The sequence below is a fragment of the Schistocerca serialis genome, chromosome 2 (genome assembly GCF_023864345.2).
Source record: "Schistocerca serialis cubense isolate TAMUIC-IGC-003099 chromosome 2, iqSchSeri2.2, whole genome shotgun sequence".
Lineage (NCBI taxonomy): Eukaryota > Metazoa > Arthropoda > Insecta > Orthoptera > Acrididae > Schistocerca > Schistocerca serialis.
The window spans coordinates 769,700,978-769,719,880 of NC_064639.1; the positions used below are offsets into that span (position 1 = coordinate 769,700,978).

Below are 18,903 nucleotides of genomic sequence, written 5' to 3' on the forward strand. Positions count from 1 at the left end.
AGTACAAAATTTTATCAAGATCAGAATACAACTGTAGATTTTTATAGATTGCAGACAGACATTCTTCTGACAGAAACTACTAATAATGCTACTGCTGCACCAGTCGCTAAATGGCACAATGATTTTCTTGCGTTTCTTTCCAGTGATGGTCATAACTCATCTAATTCATCTAAAACGATTACACCGCATGTCACTGTCTGAACCATTTGTGACAACTGGAGTCGGCCTTCTAGGTAGTTGTTCCTGCATAGCGCCAAACTTAGCTTTGCCCTGTATTTGTTAGTGAAGGGTCAATATATTATAAGGCAGATTTAATCTTAAGCTTATACAATATTCCGTCTCATCTCTAAGTATACAAGAAGCTATGCAGAATTTGCATTGCTATTCTCTTATCTAAAATCAAACTGTACCTTACAGCATGCTCGTACTCAGAAAGGCAAAAACCTATATTTTCATGTTGAGTTCTGAGAATTGTGTACCTACATTTTCATATGAAAAACTCTCCCATTGGTGAAGATTATGTTGAGGAGTATCTGAAGTCCTGGCTCCTGACAGGATACAAATTGATGACTTCCTGAGACTCAAAATATATTTATTCATCCAGTTACACACTGTATTCAAAAAATTCCACAGTGAAGAAAGCCTCCATAGACTGAGAATGAGTTAAATAATAGATGGACATAAGTAAGCACTGTAGATTACTTCTGTTATCTATAGTAACAACTAATTATGACTGGTGCAAGAAGATGTCTTATAGAGTAAAACTACCTTTTCACATACTCATGGACAACACTCTCTTAGACATTTCATTGTTCATGGAAATGTCACAAAGTTTATAGTTATTTATGAACAAGTCATGCATGTAGGTTCAACATTAAACAGACATCTAATCTTAACTCACTCTAACTCTAAAGTTTACTGAAATATTCACATCACACACTTCTCTATAAAATACAGCTTCCATACAACAGTTGTTCTTGTATTACTTGTAGTACAAAAGAGAGAGAGAGAGAGAGAGAGAGAGAGAGAGAGAGAGAGAGTGTGTGTGTGTGTGTGTGTGTGTGTGTGTGTGTGTGTGTGTGTGTGTGTGTACACACATTCAGAGAATGTACCGATTACTGATGGATAATTTCATTGAGAAGCATGTTGAAATCACAAGAAGTAGTAGGATTCATTCCCAGTGTCTAAAAATGATAAATTTTTCTTCAATTTCATTTTAAACAATGCAATAAAAACTATTTGATCCCCTCTGGTGCACGCGAGAATAGACTTACTTCACCATCCTGTACAACCATATCCATGGCTTCCCGTATAACAATTTCAAACACTTGGTGTTGATGCTGCAGAGGTACAATACCAGCCATAAGAGCTCTCTCACCTTGCATTAGCCTCTGTAATGCAACTACACACACTAGATAATTTTCCATTTCTTGTTCATCCACAACATCTTCACGTGATTCTGAAACAAGCATTTTATAATTACCACTTCAGTTACAATGTGTTACACACAGGGCCTTAAAGTAGAAACTGGCTAAATAATAAGTTTACTCCTAACTTGACAACTTTTATAACAGTACATATTGATCAGAGATTGACACACAAAGCACAGAGAGGTATATCATCATACTGAGTTGCAGAAGTAGTCTTTTGTCTGTGCCTGGTATTCATTTAGTTTTATAAACCTATGGTTCATTTATTCTCCATTCCTGCTAAGTTAAGCATGCCTATAGCATAGAAGAGCATAATAACAGACCAACAGTAACATACTGGCTCAGTTTATGGAGTTAAATATATCTAAATTCATAATTTATTATGGTATTTATTTGAATATTATACAGCATCTCAAGGAAGTTTTTCAAGGAAACTAAAGATGCACATGATCCGAGTCACAAAATGGACTTTATACTGGAGAACAGCAACAAACTTTCAGCTGTTCTGAAAGCAGGGCAGAGAACTGCTAATGCTAGAGATATGACTATGCCTCTCTACCTCTGTGCCGCCTCCCCCCCCCCCCCCCCCTTTGAATTAGCAAGTATATTGGTAACTTACAAGGACACAGTAAGGCTAGCCAGTACTTGGTTAAAGGAGGTGAAATTCTGAAATGGCAAGTACTGCCAACAGAAACAATTAGAAGCACAAAAAATTATACCTAGCCTTTGGAACTTTTATGTTCCTTCCTTAGAGAGGGCAGAGGGACATATTGGGAAGGAGAGGCACATCACTCAGACCTCAAGCTGTGAGTTACCCACTTCTTGTTTATGAGTTAAGCGATCAGACATTGCTTAATCATCATCTTGCATATACTAACAAGCTGTTCCTACATACACACACTGAGTTCATACCTTGCATGTTCTATCTCCTGTCTTACTATAGCAGGACTTATCTTCCTTAAAATTCTATCTACTGCAGCAGTTTAAATGAGGTGCTTGACTAAAACAAAGTAATGCTTTACCTCCTTGTCCTGTATCAATGCTAAAAAAACACAGAAGATGTGTTGGACTTTTCTGAAGTTGCTTACTGCACTTATGTCCTAACCATGGCAGAAAGTTGTATGACCTCCGAGTTTTTCATGTGGCATGCCTGAATAAAATTTTCTCATTATTTCAACTTGGTCTTCCCTTAATCGGGAAGGTAGGTTAGAAAACTTAAAAAGGGTAATGGATAGGTTGGAGTTAGATACAGAGAGGATTAATGAAATACAGTGGCAGGATGAACAGGATTTCTGGAGAGGTGAGTACACGGTTGTAAATACACAACCAAATAGGGGTAACGCAGGACTAAGTCTCCTAATGAATGAGAATAAAGGAATTTGTGTAACTTACAATGAATAGCATAGGGAATGCATTATTAGCCAGGTGGGCATGAAGCCAACACTCAACACAGTAGTACAAATTTATATGCCAACTAGATCCATAGATGAAGAGATTGGAAGAATATACGATGAGATAAAAGAAATTATTCAGATAGTTACCAGGCGAGTAAAACTCAGTTTTGACTGGGAACTGGAATTCAGTAGCAGAAAGAGGAAGAGGAGGTAAAATACTAGATAAATATGGACTGGGACTGAGGAATGAAAGAGGATACCATCTGGTAGAATTTTCCACAGATAATAATTTAATCATCAGCAACACCTGGTTTAAGAATCATGGAAAAGGGTTGTATACATGGAAGAGACATGGAGATACGAGGTGGTTTCAGATTATGGTAAGACAGATATATTGAACCAGATTTTAAACTGTAAGATTCATCAAGGGGCAGATGTGGACTCTGACTACAATTTATTGGTTTTGAACTGTAGGTTAAAACTGAAGAAGTTGCAATTAAGGATATGGGACCTGGATACACTGGAAGAATCAGAAGCTGTTGAGAGTTTCAGTGGGAGCATTAGGCAACAACTGACAAACAGGAGAGAGGAATACAGCAGCAGACAAATGGGTAGCTTTGAGATATGAAACAATGAAGGCAGTAGACGTTCAAATAGGAAAAATGAAAATGCCTAGTAGAAATCCTTGGTATCACACAAAATATTGAATTTAATTAATAAAAGGGGAAAACATAAAAACACATCAAATGAAGCAGGTGAAATGGAATACAGACACATCTAAAAATCGGATTGGCAGGAAGTGTGCAAAACTGCTAAGCAGGCATGGATAGAGGACAAATGTAAGCATAAAAAAGGATATATAACTAAGGAAAAGCTAGTGACTGCCTTTAGAAAAGTTAAAGAGACATTTGGAGGAAAGAAAAGCAACTTAACAATAAAGATCTCAAATGGAAAGCTGGTACTACGCAAAGAATGGAAAGCTGAAAGACAGAGGGGCTATACAAAGGAAACAAACCTGAAGGCAATATTATATACAGACATAAGAATGTAGATGTAGATGAAGATGACTGTGAAAGAGCACTAAAAGACCTAAGATGAGACAAGGCCTACAGAGTAGATGACATTCCCTCAGAACTACTGATATCCTTGGGAGAGAAAACCATAACAGAACTACTTCACCGGGTGTGCAAGGTGTATCATCAGACTTTAAGAAGAATGTAATTATTATAATTCCAAATAAAGCACCCTGACCAAGCTATAAGTTCAACTAGTCATGACTGTAAAATACTAACATGAATAGTTTACAGAAGAAGGGGAAGACTGGTAGAAGCTGAGGGGGAGGAAGTGTAGGGGATAAAAATTGTAGAGGGAGGCTAAGAGATGAATACAGTAAGTAAGCTCAAAAGGATGTAAGTGGCAGTAGTTATTTGGAGATGATGAGGCTTGCACAGGATAGAGCAGCGGGGAGAGCTGCACCAAACTGGTCTTCAGACTGAAGATGACAACAAGAACGCTACCCACATTCTGTGTGGGCACCTGTGGCTGGAGTATTGCTAGCTGATCATGTGAATTTCCATAGTGGGCAAATATAAAGCCAACCAGAGGTAGTCTCTTCCTCAATTGCTGTTATCCGACTCGCCTCTGCCGGCAGACTAAAACTGCCCCAACTGTTTGCCAGGATCAAATGAGGGCTGATCAACAAATACTGTGACTAATTTTCTCACGTAGCTTCCACGATGGTTTCCTATCTGTACCATGAGTATTTGAAAAGAGTGGGCTTTTCTGTATTATGTCCATTGGTGGCAGCACTCTCGTATAGGTAGGTTGGTAGTAATGCTCTCTTTTGTAGCGTTCTTTGCATTACACATGCCAAAAAATGGAGGTGGCGAGAGAGGAGCAGTATGGTGCAATAAAATTCTGTGTTCATTTAAACTATATAGCCACTGAAACTTACGAAAAGCTGGAACAAGTGTACAGTGAAGATGCACTAACTCACACAACAGTATTAGGTGGTTAAAGGACTTCAAAGAATTGTCAATTGCCTGTTAATGGTGACCAAAGTGAACATCAACACAACTGCTGTGATTGTCCATGAGGATCAGTGGATAATGTTATGTAACCTCAGTGAAGTGTTGAATTCCTTAGAGAATTCCATATGACTATGTCTTTACAATTGTGCATGTTCATGTGCCGGTGCCAAAGTCATTGACTCCTGAACAAAAGTCTGTGCATTTGGAGGCAAGCCATGAGGTGCTGCATCTCTTTGCTGATGGAGGGGATATGTTTTAGGACTTGATTATCATGGTGACGGCTGCATCTTTGTGATCCTGAGCAAAAATGAGCCAGCATAATGTGGAAATTGCTAGGTTCCCCAACACCAAGAGAGATGAAAGTTCTTCCATCTGCAGGAAAAGTGGCAATGATCACTGTTTTTAACTGTCTTGGAATGATTTACAAGTGTACAGTTCTCCCTCAATTGCTGTTACACAGCATATTATAGGTCAGCATTGGCTAAACTGAGGAAGCACATTTCAAAGAAATGACAAGAATCTTCTCGGATTGGGTGGTGATTTCATCACGGTAATGCGCGGCCTCACGTCACAAATCACGTCGTTCAGTTTCCGGCTCAATTCAACATTACATGTGTACCACTTCCAGCTTGTAGTTCCGATCTTGCAGCCTGTTATTTTTATTGTTGTCATCACTAAAGACAAAGCTTTGGGGCATTCAATTTGAGAACTCTGAAGTTGTGCTCAAGAAAAGTCAGGCGATTCTCAAGGACTTGACAAAGAATGACCTGCACCACATATTCAAGGACTGGCAGAGATGCTATAAAAAGTCCATTCATGTAGGAGGCGAGTACTTCGAAAAAATCATGTAAACATTGAAATGGATTAATAAACATCTGTGAAACAATTTCCATCTCTGTTATAAGACTTTGTATAAATCTTTGTGCCCAGTGCTTTGACTTAGGAATGTGTAGTTTCCAACTTAACCAGGCTTAATGAAACTTTCTTTAATATCAGACTTGCTACGTGTGTGCACAGCAACTTGGTAGGGCTTGGACTTTATTGGGAACTATTCCATATCTGTTTCAATATGCTTTACATAAAGTTCCGCCAGTAATAACTATTACTGTTTGGTTTCGTGGACTGAACTTTAATTTGTAGTTACACAAGTTTATTTGTGCTGAAAAAATTTTGTTGGCCCTAAAATAAGATTGATTGGTTGGTTGGTTGGTTTGTTTGAAAGGGGGGGGGGGGAGGGGAAGGGACAAAACTGCTCTAAAGTAAGGGTTACAATATTCACACTAACCAGTATTGCTGTTGTTGTGTGTGAATTAATATTGGAACACATGGTCAAAAGATAAGAATCACAAAGAGGACAATTTGAGCTATTTTATGACATCAGCAGCACACATGACCCCAGTTGTCTCACACTATGATAAATAAATAATGAAGGAAGACCCATTATTGTTCCATTACACAACATACATACATATATTAATACTTGTTCCATTGATCATGAATACGACCTTTCATAATTATGTGGAATTTGTCACTTTAACATAAGTTTTCTTTACACAAAATTATTATTATTATTTCTTTACTTTCTCAGACGTTAAGTATGGTTAAAAATGGAAAGTGACGCGGACCTTGATCAAGCGGTATTCTGTATTTGCTAATATTGTACATCCGCTTGTGATGTGATCTACTGTTTGTAATTGTTGTTTGCAAAGTCTGCATTTATCTGTTGTGGTATTGGGATCTTTAATAATATGCTTGCTGTGATATCTGGTGTTTATTGTCTGATCCTGTATTGCAATCATGAATCCTTCCGTCTCACTGTATATATTGCCTTTTCTTAGCCATGTGTTGGATGCGTCTTGATCGATGTGTGGCTGTGTTAGACGATATGGGTGCTTGCCATGTAGTGTTTTCCTTTTCCAATTTACTTTCTTCGTATCTGTTGATGTTATGTGATCTAAAGAGTTGTAGAAGTGGTTATGAAGTTGCAGTGGTGTAGCCGATGTATTTATATGAGTGATTGCTTTGTGTATTTTGCTAGTTTCTGCTCGTTCTAGAAAGAATTTTCTTAAATTGTCTACCTGTCGATGAATCCCCTTCCTCCTTCCTTTCTGCTTAATGTGAATCTTTTTGTTGCTGAATGTATGTGATGTATTCTATATTTGTGGCATTGTGATCGTGTAAGTGTATTGAGTGCTTCTAGGTCTGTGTTACTCCATTTCACTACTCCAAATGAGTAGGTCAATATTGGTATAGCATAAGTATTTATAGCTTTTGTCTTGTTTCTTGCTGTCAGTTCTGTTTTCAGTATTTTTGTTAGTCTTTGTCTATATTTTTCTTTTAGTCCTTCTTTAATATTTGTATTATCTATTCCTATTTTTTGTCTGTATGCCATATATTTATAGGCATCTGTTTTTTCCATCGCTTCTATGCAGTCGCTGTGGTTATCCGATATGTAATCTTCTTGTTTAGTGCGTTTTCCCTTGACTATGCTATTTTTCTTACATTTGTCAGTTCCAAAAGCCATATTTATATCATTGCTGAATACTTCTGTTATCTTTAGTAATTGGTTGAGTTGTTGATTTGTTGCTGCCAGTAGTTTTAGATCATCCATGTATAGCAAATGTGTGATTTTGTGTGGGTATGTTCCAGTAATATTGTATCCATAATTTGTATTATTTAGCATTTTGGATAGTGGGTTCAGTGCAAGACAGAACCAGGAAGGACTTAATGAGTCTCCTTGGTATATTCCACGCTTAATCTGTATTGGCTGTGATGTGATATTATTTGAATTTGTTTGGATATTAAGTGTGGTTTTCCAATTTTTCATTACTATGTTTAGGAACTGTATCAATTTAGGATCTACTTTATATATTTCCAATATTTGTAGTAACCATGAGTGGGGTACACTATCAGAAGCTTTTTGATAATCAATGTATGCGTAGTGTAGCGACCTTTGTTTAGTTTTAGCTTGATATGTCACCTCTGCATCTATTATCAGTTGCTCTTTACACCCTCGTGCTCCTTTGCAACAGCATTTTTGTTCTTCATTTATAATTTTGTCCTGTGTTGTATGTGTCATTAATTTCTGTGTAATGACTGAAGTTAATATTTTGTATACTTTTGGTAGGCAAGTTATGGGGCGATATTTAGCTGGGTTTGCTGTGTCTGCTCGATCTTTAGGTTTCAGATAAGTTATTCCATGTGTAAGTGTATCAGGGAATGTGTATGGGTCTGCAATGTAACTGTTAAATAATTTAGTTAGATGTGAATGTGTTGAGCTGAACTTCTTTAGCCAGAAATTTGCTATTTTATCTTTTCCAGGGGTTTTCCAATTGTGAGTAGAATTAATTGCTTGGGTGACTTCATGTTGCAAAATTATCACTTCAGGCATTTGTGGTATCATCTTGTATGTGTCTGTTTCTGCTTGTATCCACCGTGCATACCTATTATGTTGTACCGGGTTTGACCATATGTTGCTCCAGAAGTGTTCCATGTCTGTTATGTTTGGTGGATTGTCTATTTTAATGTGTGTGTTATCTATTGTCTGGTAAAATCTCTTTTGGTTTGTGTTGAATGTTTGGTTTTGTTTCCTTCTATTTTCACTTTTTTTGTATATTATTATTATTATTATTATTATTATTATTATTATTATTACTATTATTTTACACTTACTACTTCATATGCAAAACTTCATCTATTGAGTAGGAGGAGTTGTCATTCAGAAATTCTTTTAATTTGTTTTTAAATGTGGGTTGGCTATCTGTCAGACTTAATGCTTTTTGGCAAATGCCCAAAGATTTTTGTGGCAGCATAATTTACCCCTTTCTGTGGCAAAGTCAGATTTAACCCAGAATAGTGAAGATCATCCTTCCTTCTAGTGTTGTAGCTATACACTTCGCTGTTATTTTTGAACTGGGATGGTTTGTTAATAACAAATTTCATAATTGAACATAAGTTTTGCGAAGGTACTGTGAACATCCCGAGTTCCTTAAATAAATGTCTACAAGGTGATCTTGGGTGGGCTCCAGCTATTATTCAGTACATGCTTTTGTGCAATGAATACTTTGTCTCTTAATGACGAATTACCCCAAAATAAGATACCATATGAAAGCAGTGAATGAAAACAGCCATAGTAGACTAATTTACTGATATGTTTATTGCTAAAATTTGCAACAGCCCTAATAGCATAAGTAATTGAACCTAACCGTTTCAGCAGATCATTGCTGTGTTTCTTTCAGTTCAATTTCACATCAATTCACACACCCAAATTTTGAATATTCTGCCTTAGCAACAGACTTCTGTTCATAGTCTGTATTTATCAATGGTGTTATGCCATTTACTGTGCAGAACTGTACACTGTCGTTTGTGAAAAGTGCAACAGCAAGAAGGAATTACCCGAATAGCGCCACACTTGGTGGAAGTGGTGATGGGTGTGCAGCCAGTGTATGATACGTTTTGCAGGCCGAGCAGAGCCCTCTCATGTTGGTCCGACAAGGTTGGTGTTGTGCTTAGTGTAGTCGGTGCAAAGCTGTCAAACAAGGTGGAAACAATAAAGTGAGTGCCAGTATGCACCGTCGACATCAAAGGGAGCTATATTGGCATGGGAGCAGTCATACAGTGACATTTCAGCTCGCACAGGGCATGTTGCTATGACAGCGATGTGTGTGTGGAAGCAATGAATAGAGGAAGGTCGTGTGCAGCAACGACTGGGAACTGGACCACGGAACATGACCACAGCACAGGATGAATGTCATCTTGTCCGCATGGCCATTACGGACCATACAGTGTCATCCACAGTGTTGGTTCGTCACTGGAGCACTGCAACAGGTGTGAACTTGTCTGCATCAACGGTTCATCGCCATCTACTGCAGGCTAGATTGGTTGCACATATGCCGTTATGTCAGCTTACATTGTCCAGAAACCACAAGCTCCTCAGACTGCAATAGGCATGTGAACACCGTCACTGGAGTGCTGAGTGGCAATATGTAATCTTTTCGGGTGAGTCCCGCTTCAACGCGTCCTACAGTGATGGTTGCATAAGTGTCCAGCAGTACAGTGGTGAGCGCAACCTGGAGGGCTGCACTGTGGAGCAGCATAGCGGACAAGCAGCAGGTGTGATGGTTTGGGGTGCTACTGGTTACAACAACCAATCTCACCTCGTACATATTGTGGGCACTTTGAACAGCAACTGGTACCTAACGGATGTTGTGGAGCCTGAGATATTCCCCTGCTTCAGGCATCTCCACAGGCCACATTTAAACATGATAATGCCCGGCCATATATTGTGAGGAATGGAAAGGCCTTCTTTGAAGAGCGACGGGTACCATTGCTTTCCTGGCCTGCATGTTCAACAGACATGTTGCCTATCGAACATGTCTAAGATATGGTTGGTCGGCACCTGGTGCCTCACGATCCCCCAGTAACTGGTGTCATGGATTTGTGGGCTCGGATACAAACTGCATGGAGGGAAATCCCTCAGAAACATATTAAAAACGTTATTGATTCAATGCTACAGAGTATAGTAGCTTTAATTGCAGAGCATGGTCGCTACATGACATACTGAATAGTAGGGCTCAAAGGACATGCAAAGATTTGAAAAGGTAATCATTTGTTACTTGTCTTGTACCTAACCTGTGGTATTAAATCAATTGAATTCATGCATATGTTTCCTTCTTGGTGTTGTGATTTCCACAAACAGTAGTGAGATTCTAGTAGTATTCAAAGAACTGTGACTGGCGCCCAAACAACAGGGAACTGACATGTATCAAGACTAGAAAATAGTGCATTTATAATGGCTAGGTACTAGCCGAAATCTGGATTTGCCAAAAAAACCTACAAAAAAGGACAACTGATTGCTGCGCTCTATAATTTATAAAAGTCATTAATATGTATCAATAACAATAAGGAACACAAGACTGAACCATGTGGGACACCATTCTTGATACCTCCCCAGTTAGAGGACTTTTGCAGACTACCTGTACTGTTAATTTCAACCTTCTGCATTCTTCCAGTTAAATATGAATTAAATCATTTGTGCACTTTCCTCACTCATACCACAATGCTTAAGCTTATCTCAAAGAATTTCATGATTCATACACTCAAAAGCCTTTGAGATATCACATAATATCCCAATGGGTGATGTTCAGTTATTCGATGCATTTAACATTTGATCAGTGAAAGCAAATCTAGTATTTTCTTTCTGAAAACCAAACTGACATTTAGTTAGTGCTTCATTTTTACAAATATGTGATACTACTCTTGAATATATTGTTTTTTCAATAATTTTGAATAAAGCTGTCAGAAGTGAGATTGGGTGGTAGTTGTTGGCATCAGACTTATCCCCTTTTTTATGCAATGGTTTAACAATAGCATATTTCAGTCTATAGGTAAAAATGCCCTGTTTCAGTGAGCTACTACATATGTGACTGAGAATCCTACTTATCTGTTGGAAATGCCATCAATTCCATGTATGCTTTTACTTTTGAGTGAATTTATTATTTTCCTGATTTCAGTAAGAGAGGTGGGTTGAATTTCAATTTTATCAAATTGCATAGGCATTGCCTCTTCCATATATTATCTTGCAATGAATAACTGGATCCTATTTTCTCTACAACAGTTAGAAAATGATTATTAAAAATGTTTTCTGCTTCTGACTTCTTGTTAATAATCATTCCATTGAGTCTAATAGAAACACAGTCTTCCTGTGCTCTTGGTTGCCCTGTTTCCCTTTTAACAATATTCCAAATTGCTTTAATTTTATTGCTAGATGTGCTAATCTCAAACACAATGCACATATTTCTGGACTTTCAATAACTTTTCTTATTGCAGTGCAGTAGGTTTTTATAATGTTTCACTGATTCTGGATCATTACTCCTCTTACATATAGGCTACATTTCCCTTTTCTGTTTACAAGTAAGCCATGGCTTTTTAGATGGTTTCTTCCAATTATATTTCACTGTTTTCTAAAACTGACCAGCAATCACTGGTTACAGTAATAACTGCCACATATCTAGAGGTACGTATTTGGAGTAACCTAAAATGTTGTAACCAGTTATTACAGTCAAAACAGCAGATGCCACAGGGCTTCAACAGAAGATTCAAAAGAAAAAGTTATTCACCTATGAAATAAGTACAGTATAACCCCATTTTTACATTCCCAGAATTAATGTTTTCCTGCCATTTACAACATTTTTATCATTCCCATCAAATTTCCTAAGGCCACAATGTTAATTTGCACCTCATTTTGCATTGACGTATTTATATTGTATTTCAAATTTTCCTGTGATTTACACATTATGAACAAATGTTCATGGAGAAAAATAACAATGGCATTATGTTGGCCGTACAGTAGTGTTTACAAATATTACGTGGTTAAGTAAGAAGCCAGTAAAACTTAAATGGGAAATAGAAAAACTGAAAACTGAGGGAGTGGCAAAGCACTATGCTCATGAAACAGACAACCTAACCAAAAATTTTCAAATGCTGGAGTAAATGAAGACTGGGATCAAATTAAATCAGGTATATACAAACAGAAAAGATAGTTGGAAGAACTGAACCCAAAAACAAGAGGAAATAGATTACAGCAGATATTACTGAGCTTATAGTGGTGGTGGTTGTGGGGATGTTTAAGGGGGACTAAACAGCTAAGGTCATCAGTCCCCCATTCCAAAAACAGGCGAGACAGAAATGCACGACGCAGGTAAAACCCCAAGGGGAAGGAGACTCCCCCCCCCCCCAGGCCCTAAAAGAACACAAATGCGGTAACGAACACTACAGACACAAAGACACCAGACAAAAGGAAACAGAACAAAAGAAGTTGACCGGAGACTGGTTGACTGACCACGACAACAAAAAAGGGAAAGAGTCAACCAACCGACGACACACTAAAATCTGCAACCAAATATGAGAGACTCGAGGACAAGAGACACACAAAGGGAAAGGTGCAGGACCACTCTAAATGGAACCATAAAAAGGACTAGCACGGATAAAATGTAAAACACTGTCAGCCATGGAGGCATCGTCGCATAAAATCAAAGGCAAGGTGCCCGGGAGATTAAAAGACTGCCGAAGGGTGCGCAGTCGGGGACACTCCAATAAAACGTGGGCGACCGTCAGCCGGGACCCACACCGACACAGGGGGGGATCCTCCTGACGCAAAAGATGGCCGTGCGTCAGGTATGTATGGCCAATGCGGAGCCGACACAAGATAACAGACTCCCTGTGAGAAGACCGCAGGGAGGAGCGCCACACATCGGTCGTCTCCTTGACAGCCCGCAGTTTATTCAGGGCTGTCATGCCACGCCACTCAACAGACCACACCCCAAGCACCTTACGGTGCAACACCAGCTGCAGGTCGCGAGCTGTGAGGCCGATCTCCAAAGCTGGGGCGTCGATCGCCCCTTTGGCCAGCCTGTCAACACGTTCGTTCCCCGGGATGCCAACATGACCTGGCGTCCAAACCAAGACCACCGAACGACCAGAACGGGCAATGGCGGAAACAGACTCCTGAATAGAGGACACCAGAGGAGAAGAGGGATAGCAGCGGTCGATGGCCTGAAGGCTGCTCAGGGAGTCACTGCAGATGACGATGGACCTACCTGAGCAGAAACGCATATGCTCAAGAGCGCGCGAGATGGCCACCAGCTCTGCAGTAAAAATACTGCAGCCAGCCGGCAAGGAGCGTTGCTCAACATGGGCAGCGTGAGCAAAAGCGTAGGCAGTGCGACCATCAACCAGGGAACCATCAGTGTAGACAGGCTCACAGCCCGGAAATGATTCGAGGAGCGCCAGAAAACGGCGACAGACGGCCACAGGCGGAACCGAGTCCTTAGGTCCCTGTGCCAAATCCAGACGGACGGACGGCCGGGACAAACACCAGGGAGCCGTAGGTGTACGGACCCGGAAGGGAGGCAGAAGAGGGAATGACCCCAGTTCTGACAGCAGGGACTGGACACGGACAGCTACGGAAAGCCCAGACCTAGGTCGCCGTTCAGGCAGATGGAGGACCATGGCAGGTAAAAGCAGGCGACGATTGGGATGGCCTGGCGAGCAATGCACGTGGACAGCATAGTCGGCGAGCAGACGATGGCGGCGAATCCGCAGCGGGGGAACCCCCGGCCTCCACCAGTAGATTATCCACGGGGCTGGTGCGAAAAGTGCCAGTTGCAAGCCGAACCCCACAGTGGTGTATGGGGTCTAACAACTTCAACACTGAGGGTGTCGCAGACCCATAGGCCAGGCTCCCATAATCAAGCCGGGACTGCACAAGGGCTCTGTACAATCGCAGCAGCGTGCAGCGATCTGCACCCCAAGACGTGTGGCTAAGGCAGCGGAGGGCATTGAGGTGCCGCCAGCATTTTTGCTTCAGCTGAGTAACATGAGGAACCCATGTGAGCCGGGCATCAAACATGAGTCCCAAGAAGCGGCAAATGTCCACCACTTCAAGCAGGTGGCCGTCGAGGTAAAGTTCAGGATGAGGGTGGACCGTCCGACGCCTGCAGAAGTGCATAACTCGAGTCTTGGGTGCAGAGAACTGAAAACCATGAGTCAGAGCCCATGATGCTGCCTTGCGAACGGCGACTTGCAGCCTGCGGTCGGCGACTCCCGTAGTCGTGGAGCTAAATGAGATGCAGAAGTCGTCGGCATACAAAGAAGGAGACACCGACCACCCCACTGCTGCAGCCAGACCATTAATGGCCACTAGAAATAAGGAGACGCTCAACACTGAGCCCTGCGGGACCCCATTTTCCTGTATATAAGATGAACTAGAGGTGGCACCGACTTGCACCCGGAAAGAGCGGCGCAATAAAAAGCTTTGAAGAAAAGCCGGGAGCCGACCACAAAGACCCCACTCATGCAACGTGGCGAGGATGTGATGCCTCCATGTGGTGTCATACGCCTTCCGCAGATCGAAAAATACAGCAACGAGATGCTGACGTCGGGCAAAGGCCGTACGGACAGCAGATTCCAGCCGCACCAAATTGTCCACTGCAGACCGGCCCCGACGGAAGCCACCCTGGGATGGAGCGAGGAGACCGCGCGACTCAAGGACCCAACACAAACGCCGCCCCACCATACGTTCGAGCAATTTGCACAAAACGTTGGTGAGGGTAATGGGACGATAGCTGTCCACCGCCAGTGGGTCCGCACCAGGCTTCAAGATGGGGACAATAACACCCTCTCGCCATTGCGACGGGAACACACCTTCGCTCCAAATGCGATTAAATATCGCGAGAATGTGTCTCTGGCAGTCCCTGGAGAGATGCTTCAGCATCTGCGTGTGGATGCAGTCTGGGCCTGGTGCTGTATCAGGGCAATCGGCGAGGGCAGCGAGGAATTCCCTCTCGCTGAAAGGAGCATTGTATGTTTCAGAACGACGCGTGTGGAATGAGAACGGCGTCCGCTCGGCTCGCTCCTTGAGAGAGCGAAAGGCGGGGGGATAAGATGCAGTCGCAGAGCTCTGAGCAAAGTGCGCGGCAAGCCGTTCAGCAATGGCGGCAGCGTCCATGCAGACAGCGCCGTCCAAGGAGAGCCCAGGGACACCCATAGGGGTCTGGTATCCATAAATCCGCCGGATCCGGGACCACACGAGTGAGGGGGAGACATGGGAGCCCAAGGATGAGACATACCTCTCCCAGCACTCCTGCTTACGCCGTGCAATAAGACGACGGGCCAAGGCACGGGGCCTCTTAAAGGCGATGAGGGTCTCGAGAGACGGGTGCCGCCTATGACGCTGGAGAGCCCGCCGACGGTCGCGAATAGCCTCAGCAATCTCCGGCGACCACCAGGGTACAGCCTTCCTCCGAGGGAGGCCAGAAGATCGGGGGATGGCAGCCTCGGCCGCTGAAATGATGGACGTGGTTAAAACACGGACCACCTTGTCAATGTCACCCTGTGGGGGAGACTCAATGGCTGCAGCAGAAGTAAAAGCCGGCCAGTCTGCCCTGTGGAGAGCCCAGCGGGGCAGGCGCCCAGAAGAACGACACTGGGGTAGTGACAAATAGATGGGAAAATGGTCGCTACCGCACAGGTCAGGGTGCACCCTCCAGTGGAGGGATGGGACAAGTCCGGTGCTGCAAAGAGAGAGATCGATGGCCGAGAACGAGCCATGGGCAACACTGAAATGCGTGGGAGCACCGGTGTTCAAGAGGCTAAGGTCGAGCTGAGCCAACAAATGCTCCACGGCCCGACCGCGGTCATCAGAGACAGTCCCACCCCATAGAGGGTTGTGGGCATCGAAATCGCCCAGAAGCAGCAATGGTGGCGGGAGTTGAGCCAGCAGCGCAGCCAAGACATGTCGGGGGAGCTCCCCATCCGGAGGAATGTAAACAGAGCAAACAGTAATAGCCGGCGAGAGCTCAACCCTGGTAGCAACTGCCTCTAAAGGCGTCTGAAGGGGTACTGGCGAGCTACAGACAGAGTGGTGAACAAAGAGGCAAACCCCACCTGACGCTCGTTGACAGGCAGCACGGTTTTTATAGTATCCCCGATAACCGCGAAGGGTGGGGGTCCGCAGTGCAGGAAATCAAGTTTCCTGCAGAGCAATGCAGAGAACAGGGGAATCACTCAGAAGCATCCGGAGCTCAGGCAGGTGGCGGAAATAACCGCCGCAGTTCCATTGGAGAATGGAAGCAGGAAGGGACTGGGAGGGCGTGAATGCGACTAAGAGGCAGACAGCGCTTCAGAGCCAACTGCCGCCACCGGGGGAGAGTCAGCTGAGTCCATAGGAGAGGCCCCCAAGGGTTCCGTGAGGGCGAGATCCGCGGCAGAGGCGAGGATCTCCACCTCATCCCCGGAGCCAGGACTATGTACAGCAGGCGGTGCTGAAGCCGCCGGAACGTCCTTCCTCTTGGACACATGCCGTTCCTTCTTCTCACGTCGGCCCTTAGGGTGAGAGGGCTGGGAGAGCTTCTCTGAAGGAGCGTCGGAGGCTGACGACGACGCAGAAGCCCTACGACCAGCAGGTGGCGGAACCTTCAGCCACTGGCTGACATCTGGCTGGGAAGGAGAAGAAACGGAGGAAGGGAGAGCCCCGAGGGACCCCTTCCGCGAGAGAGGAACCGGCGGAGGCAACGCCGGCGGAGAAGGAGGGGGAGGAATCGAGCCTCCCGGTTGTGGAGCAGACGTCACTCCCGAAGTAAGCGTGGGGGGAGCGACAGAAGAGGGTTTGCCCCCAACTGCTAAGGGGGCAACAGAGGAAGGCTTGCCCCCAGACACGAGGGGGGCAGACAGAGATACACGGCCCCGAGGGCCCACTGAAGGCGACAACCGTCGCTCGCGTGGGCGACGATAACGTGGCTGCAGCATAAGATGGTCGAATGGAAGCAGGATACAACCTTTCATATTTCAGTTTTGCCTCTCGATAAGTAAGCCGGTCCAGGGTCTTAAATTCCATGATCTTCCGCTCCTTATGAAGAACGGGGCAATCCGGCGAGCATGGAGAGTGGTGCTCCCCACAGTTGACACATACAGGCGGAGGCGCACATGGAGAATCAGGATGAGAGGGGCGTCCGCAATCTCGACATGTAGCGCTGGACGGGCAACGGGAGGACAGATGCCCAAACTTCCAGCACTGGAAGCACCGCATCGGGGGAGGGACGTATGGCTTCAAGTCGCAACGGTAAACCATCACCTTGACCTTCTCGGGCAAGACATCACTCTCGAAGGCCAAGATAAAGGCACTGGTGGCCAGCCTGTTAGCCTTGGGCCCTCTATGTACACAACGGACAAAATGTACACCACGTCGTTCCAAGTCGGCTCTCTGCTCGTCATCGGATTGTAACAAGAGGTCACGATGGTAAATAATCCCCTGGACCATATTTAAGCTACTGTGGGGAGTGACGGTAACAGGGACGTCACCCAGCTTATCGCACAAGAGCAACGCTCGTGACTGGGCTGGGGAGGACGTCTTGAGGAGGATGGACCCATTCCTCATTTTAGACAACCCCGCCACTTCCCCAAACTTATCCTCCAGGTGTTCCACAAAAAACAGAGGCTTCGTCATAAGAAAGGAGTCACCATCAGTCCTGCTGCAGACAAGGTATTGCAGTACGTAAGGCTCCCGCTTGGCACTAGATCGGCGTCCCTCCCATGGCGCAGCCAACGAGGGGAACGACTGAGGGTCATATTGTGCAGCATCAAAGTCGACTCTACCACGCTTAGAGACGCTGGTGGCCGTGCGACCACCAGCTTGGTGTGATTTATTGCGCTTCATTGCGCCACATCCGCCCAGATGCCACCTACTCCGAACGAGGGCTCTCCCCAAGGGCGCCACCCAGCCAAAGCAACGGGTACCTGGCCGATATCCCGTTGCCTGGAGTCCCCGTGCCCCAGACAAGATGGGCACATGGGGAGGAAACAACTCTGGCATCTGTAGTGTGATCCCTGCGTGGTCAGGGGGCTACCACCAAGAGGGTACATGACGACCCCACCACAACGGACTGGCTACCGTGCTGGATTTTAGGGGTTGAAAGGGTCCACAGTTGTCGTAGGCGCTAAGAAGAAGAGTGCGCACAAGGCGAGAAGGAGACAACCCAGAAGATGTTGGGCGTAGTCCCCCCCACACGACAATAGGTAACATGCAAGATGGTGGAGCATGATGGACCAATAGAAAAACACCACGTAAGGTGTCCTTCCCCAAATGGCACGCACTGACAACGGAAATTTGGGGAAAAAAAAAGGAGGTCAAACCCAAGAGGGGACCATCACAGAAGGCCGAAATGTTTGAGACTCCTTTTAGTCGCCTCTTACGACAGGCAGGAATACCGCGGGCCTATTCTTACCCCCGGACCCGCAGGGGGGACTGAGCTTATAGAAAACAGGAGATTATAAAAAAATGCAACTGATGAACAAGGAAAAGCTGAATACAGAAGACTAAGGAATTTAAATAAATAAGCTAGGAAAGCAAAAGAAAATTTTCTTGAACAAATGTGCAGGGAAGTGGAAGAAAATATGCAAAGCGGAAGAACTGACTTAGCCTACAGAACAGCAAATCAATTTTTTAACAAACGTAAAACAACACTCTCAGCCACAATAGAAAATAAAGAGGGG

General features: G+C 44.1%; 1 protein-coding gene across 2 annotated transcripts in view; it reads right to left on the reverse strand.

Moving 5' to 3' along the window:
• Positions 1–18,903, reverse strand: part of LOC126457988 (exocyst complex component 7) — a 125,126-nt gene that overhangs the window by 44,469 nt on the left and 61,754 nt on the right. For both annotated transcript variants that reach the window (XM_050094754.1, XM_050094753.1), the window contains exon 8: positions 1,275–1,459. In XM_050094754.1, the coding sequence (XP_049950711.1) occupies positions 1,275–1,459 (185 nt within the window). The remainder of the gene's footprint in view (positions 1–1,274; positions 1,460–18,903) is intronic.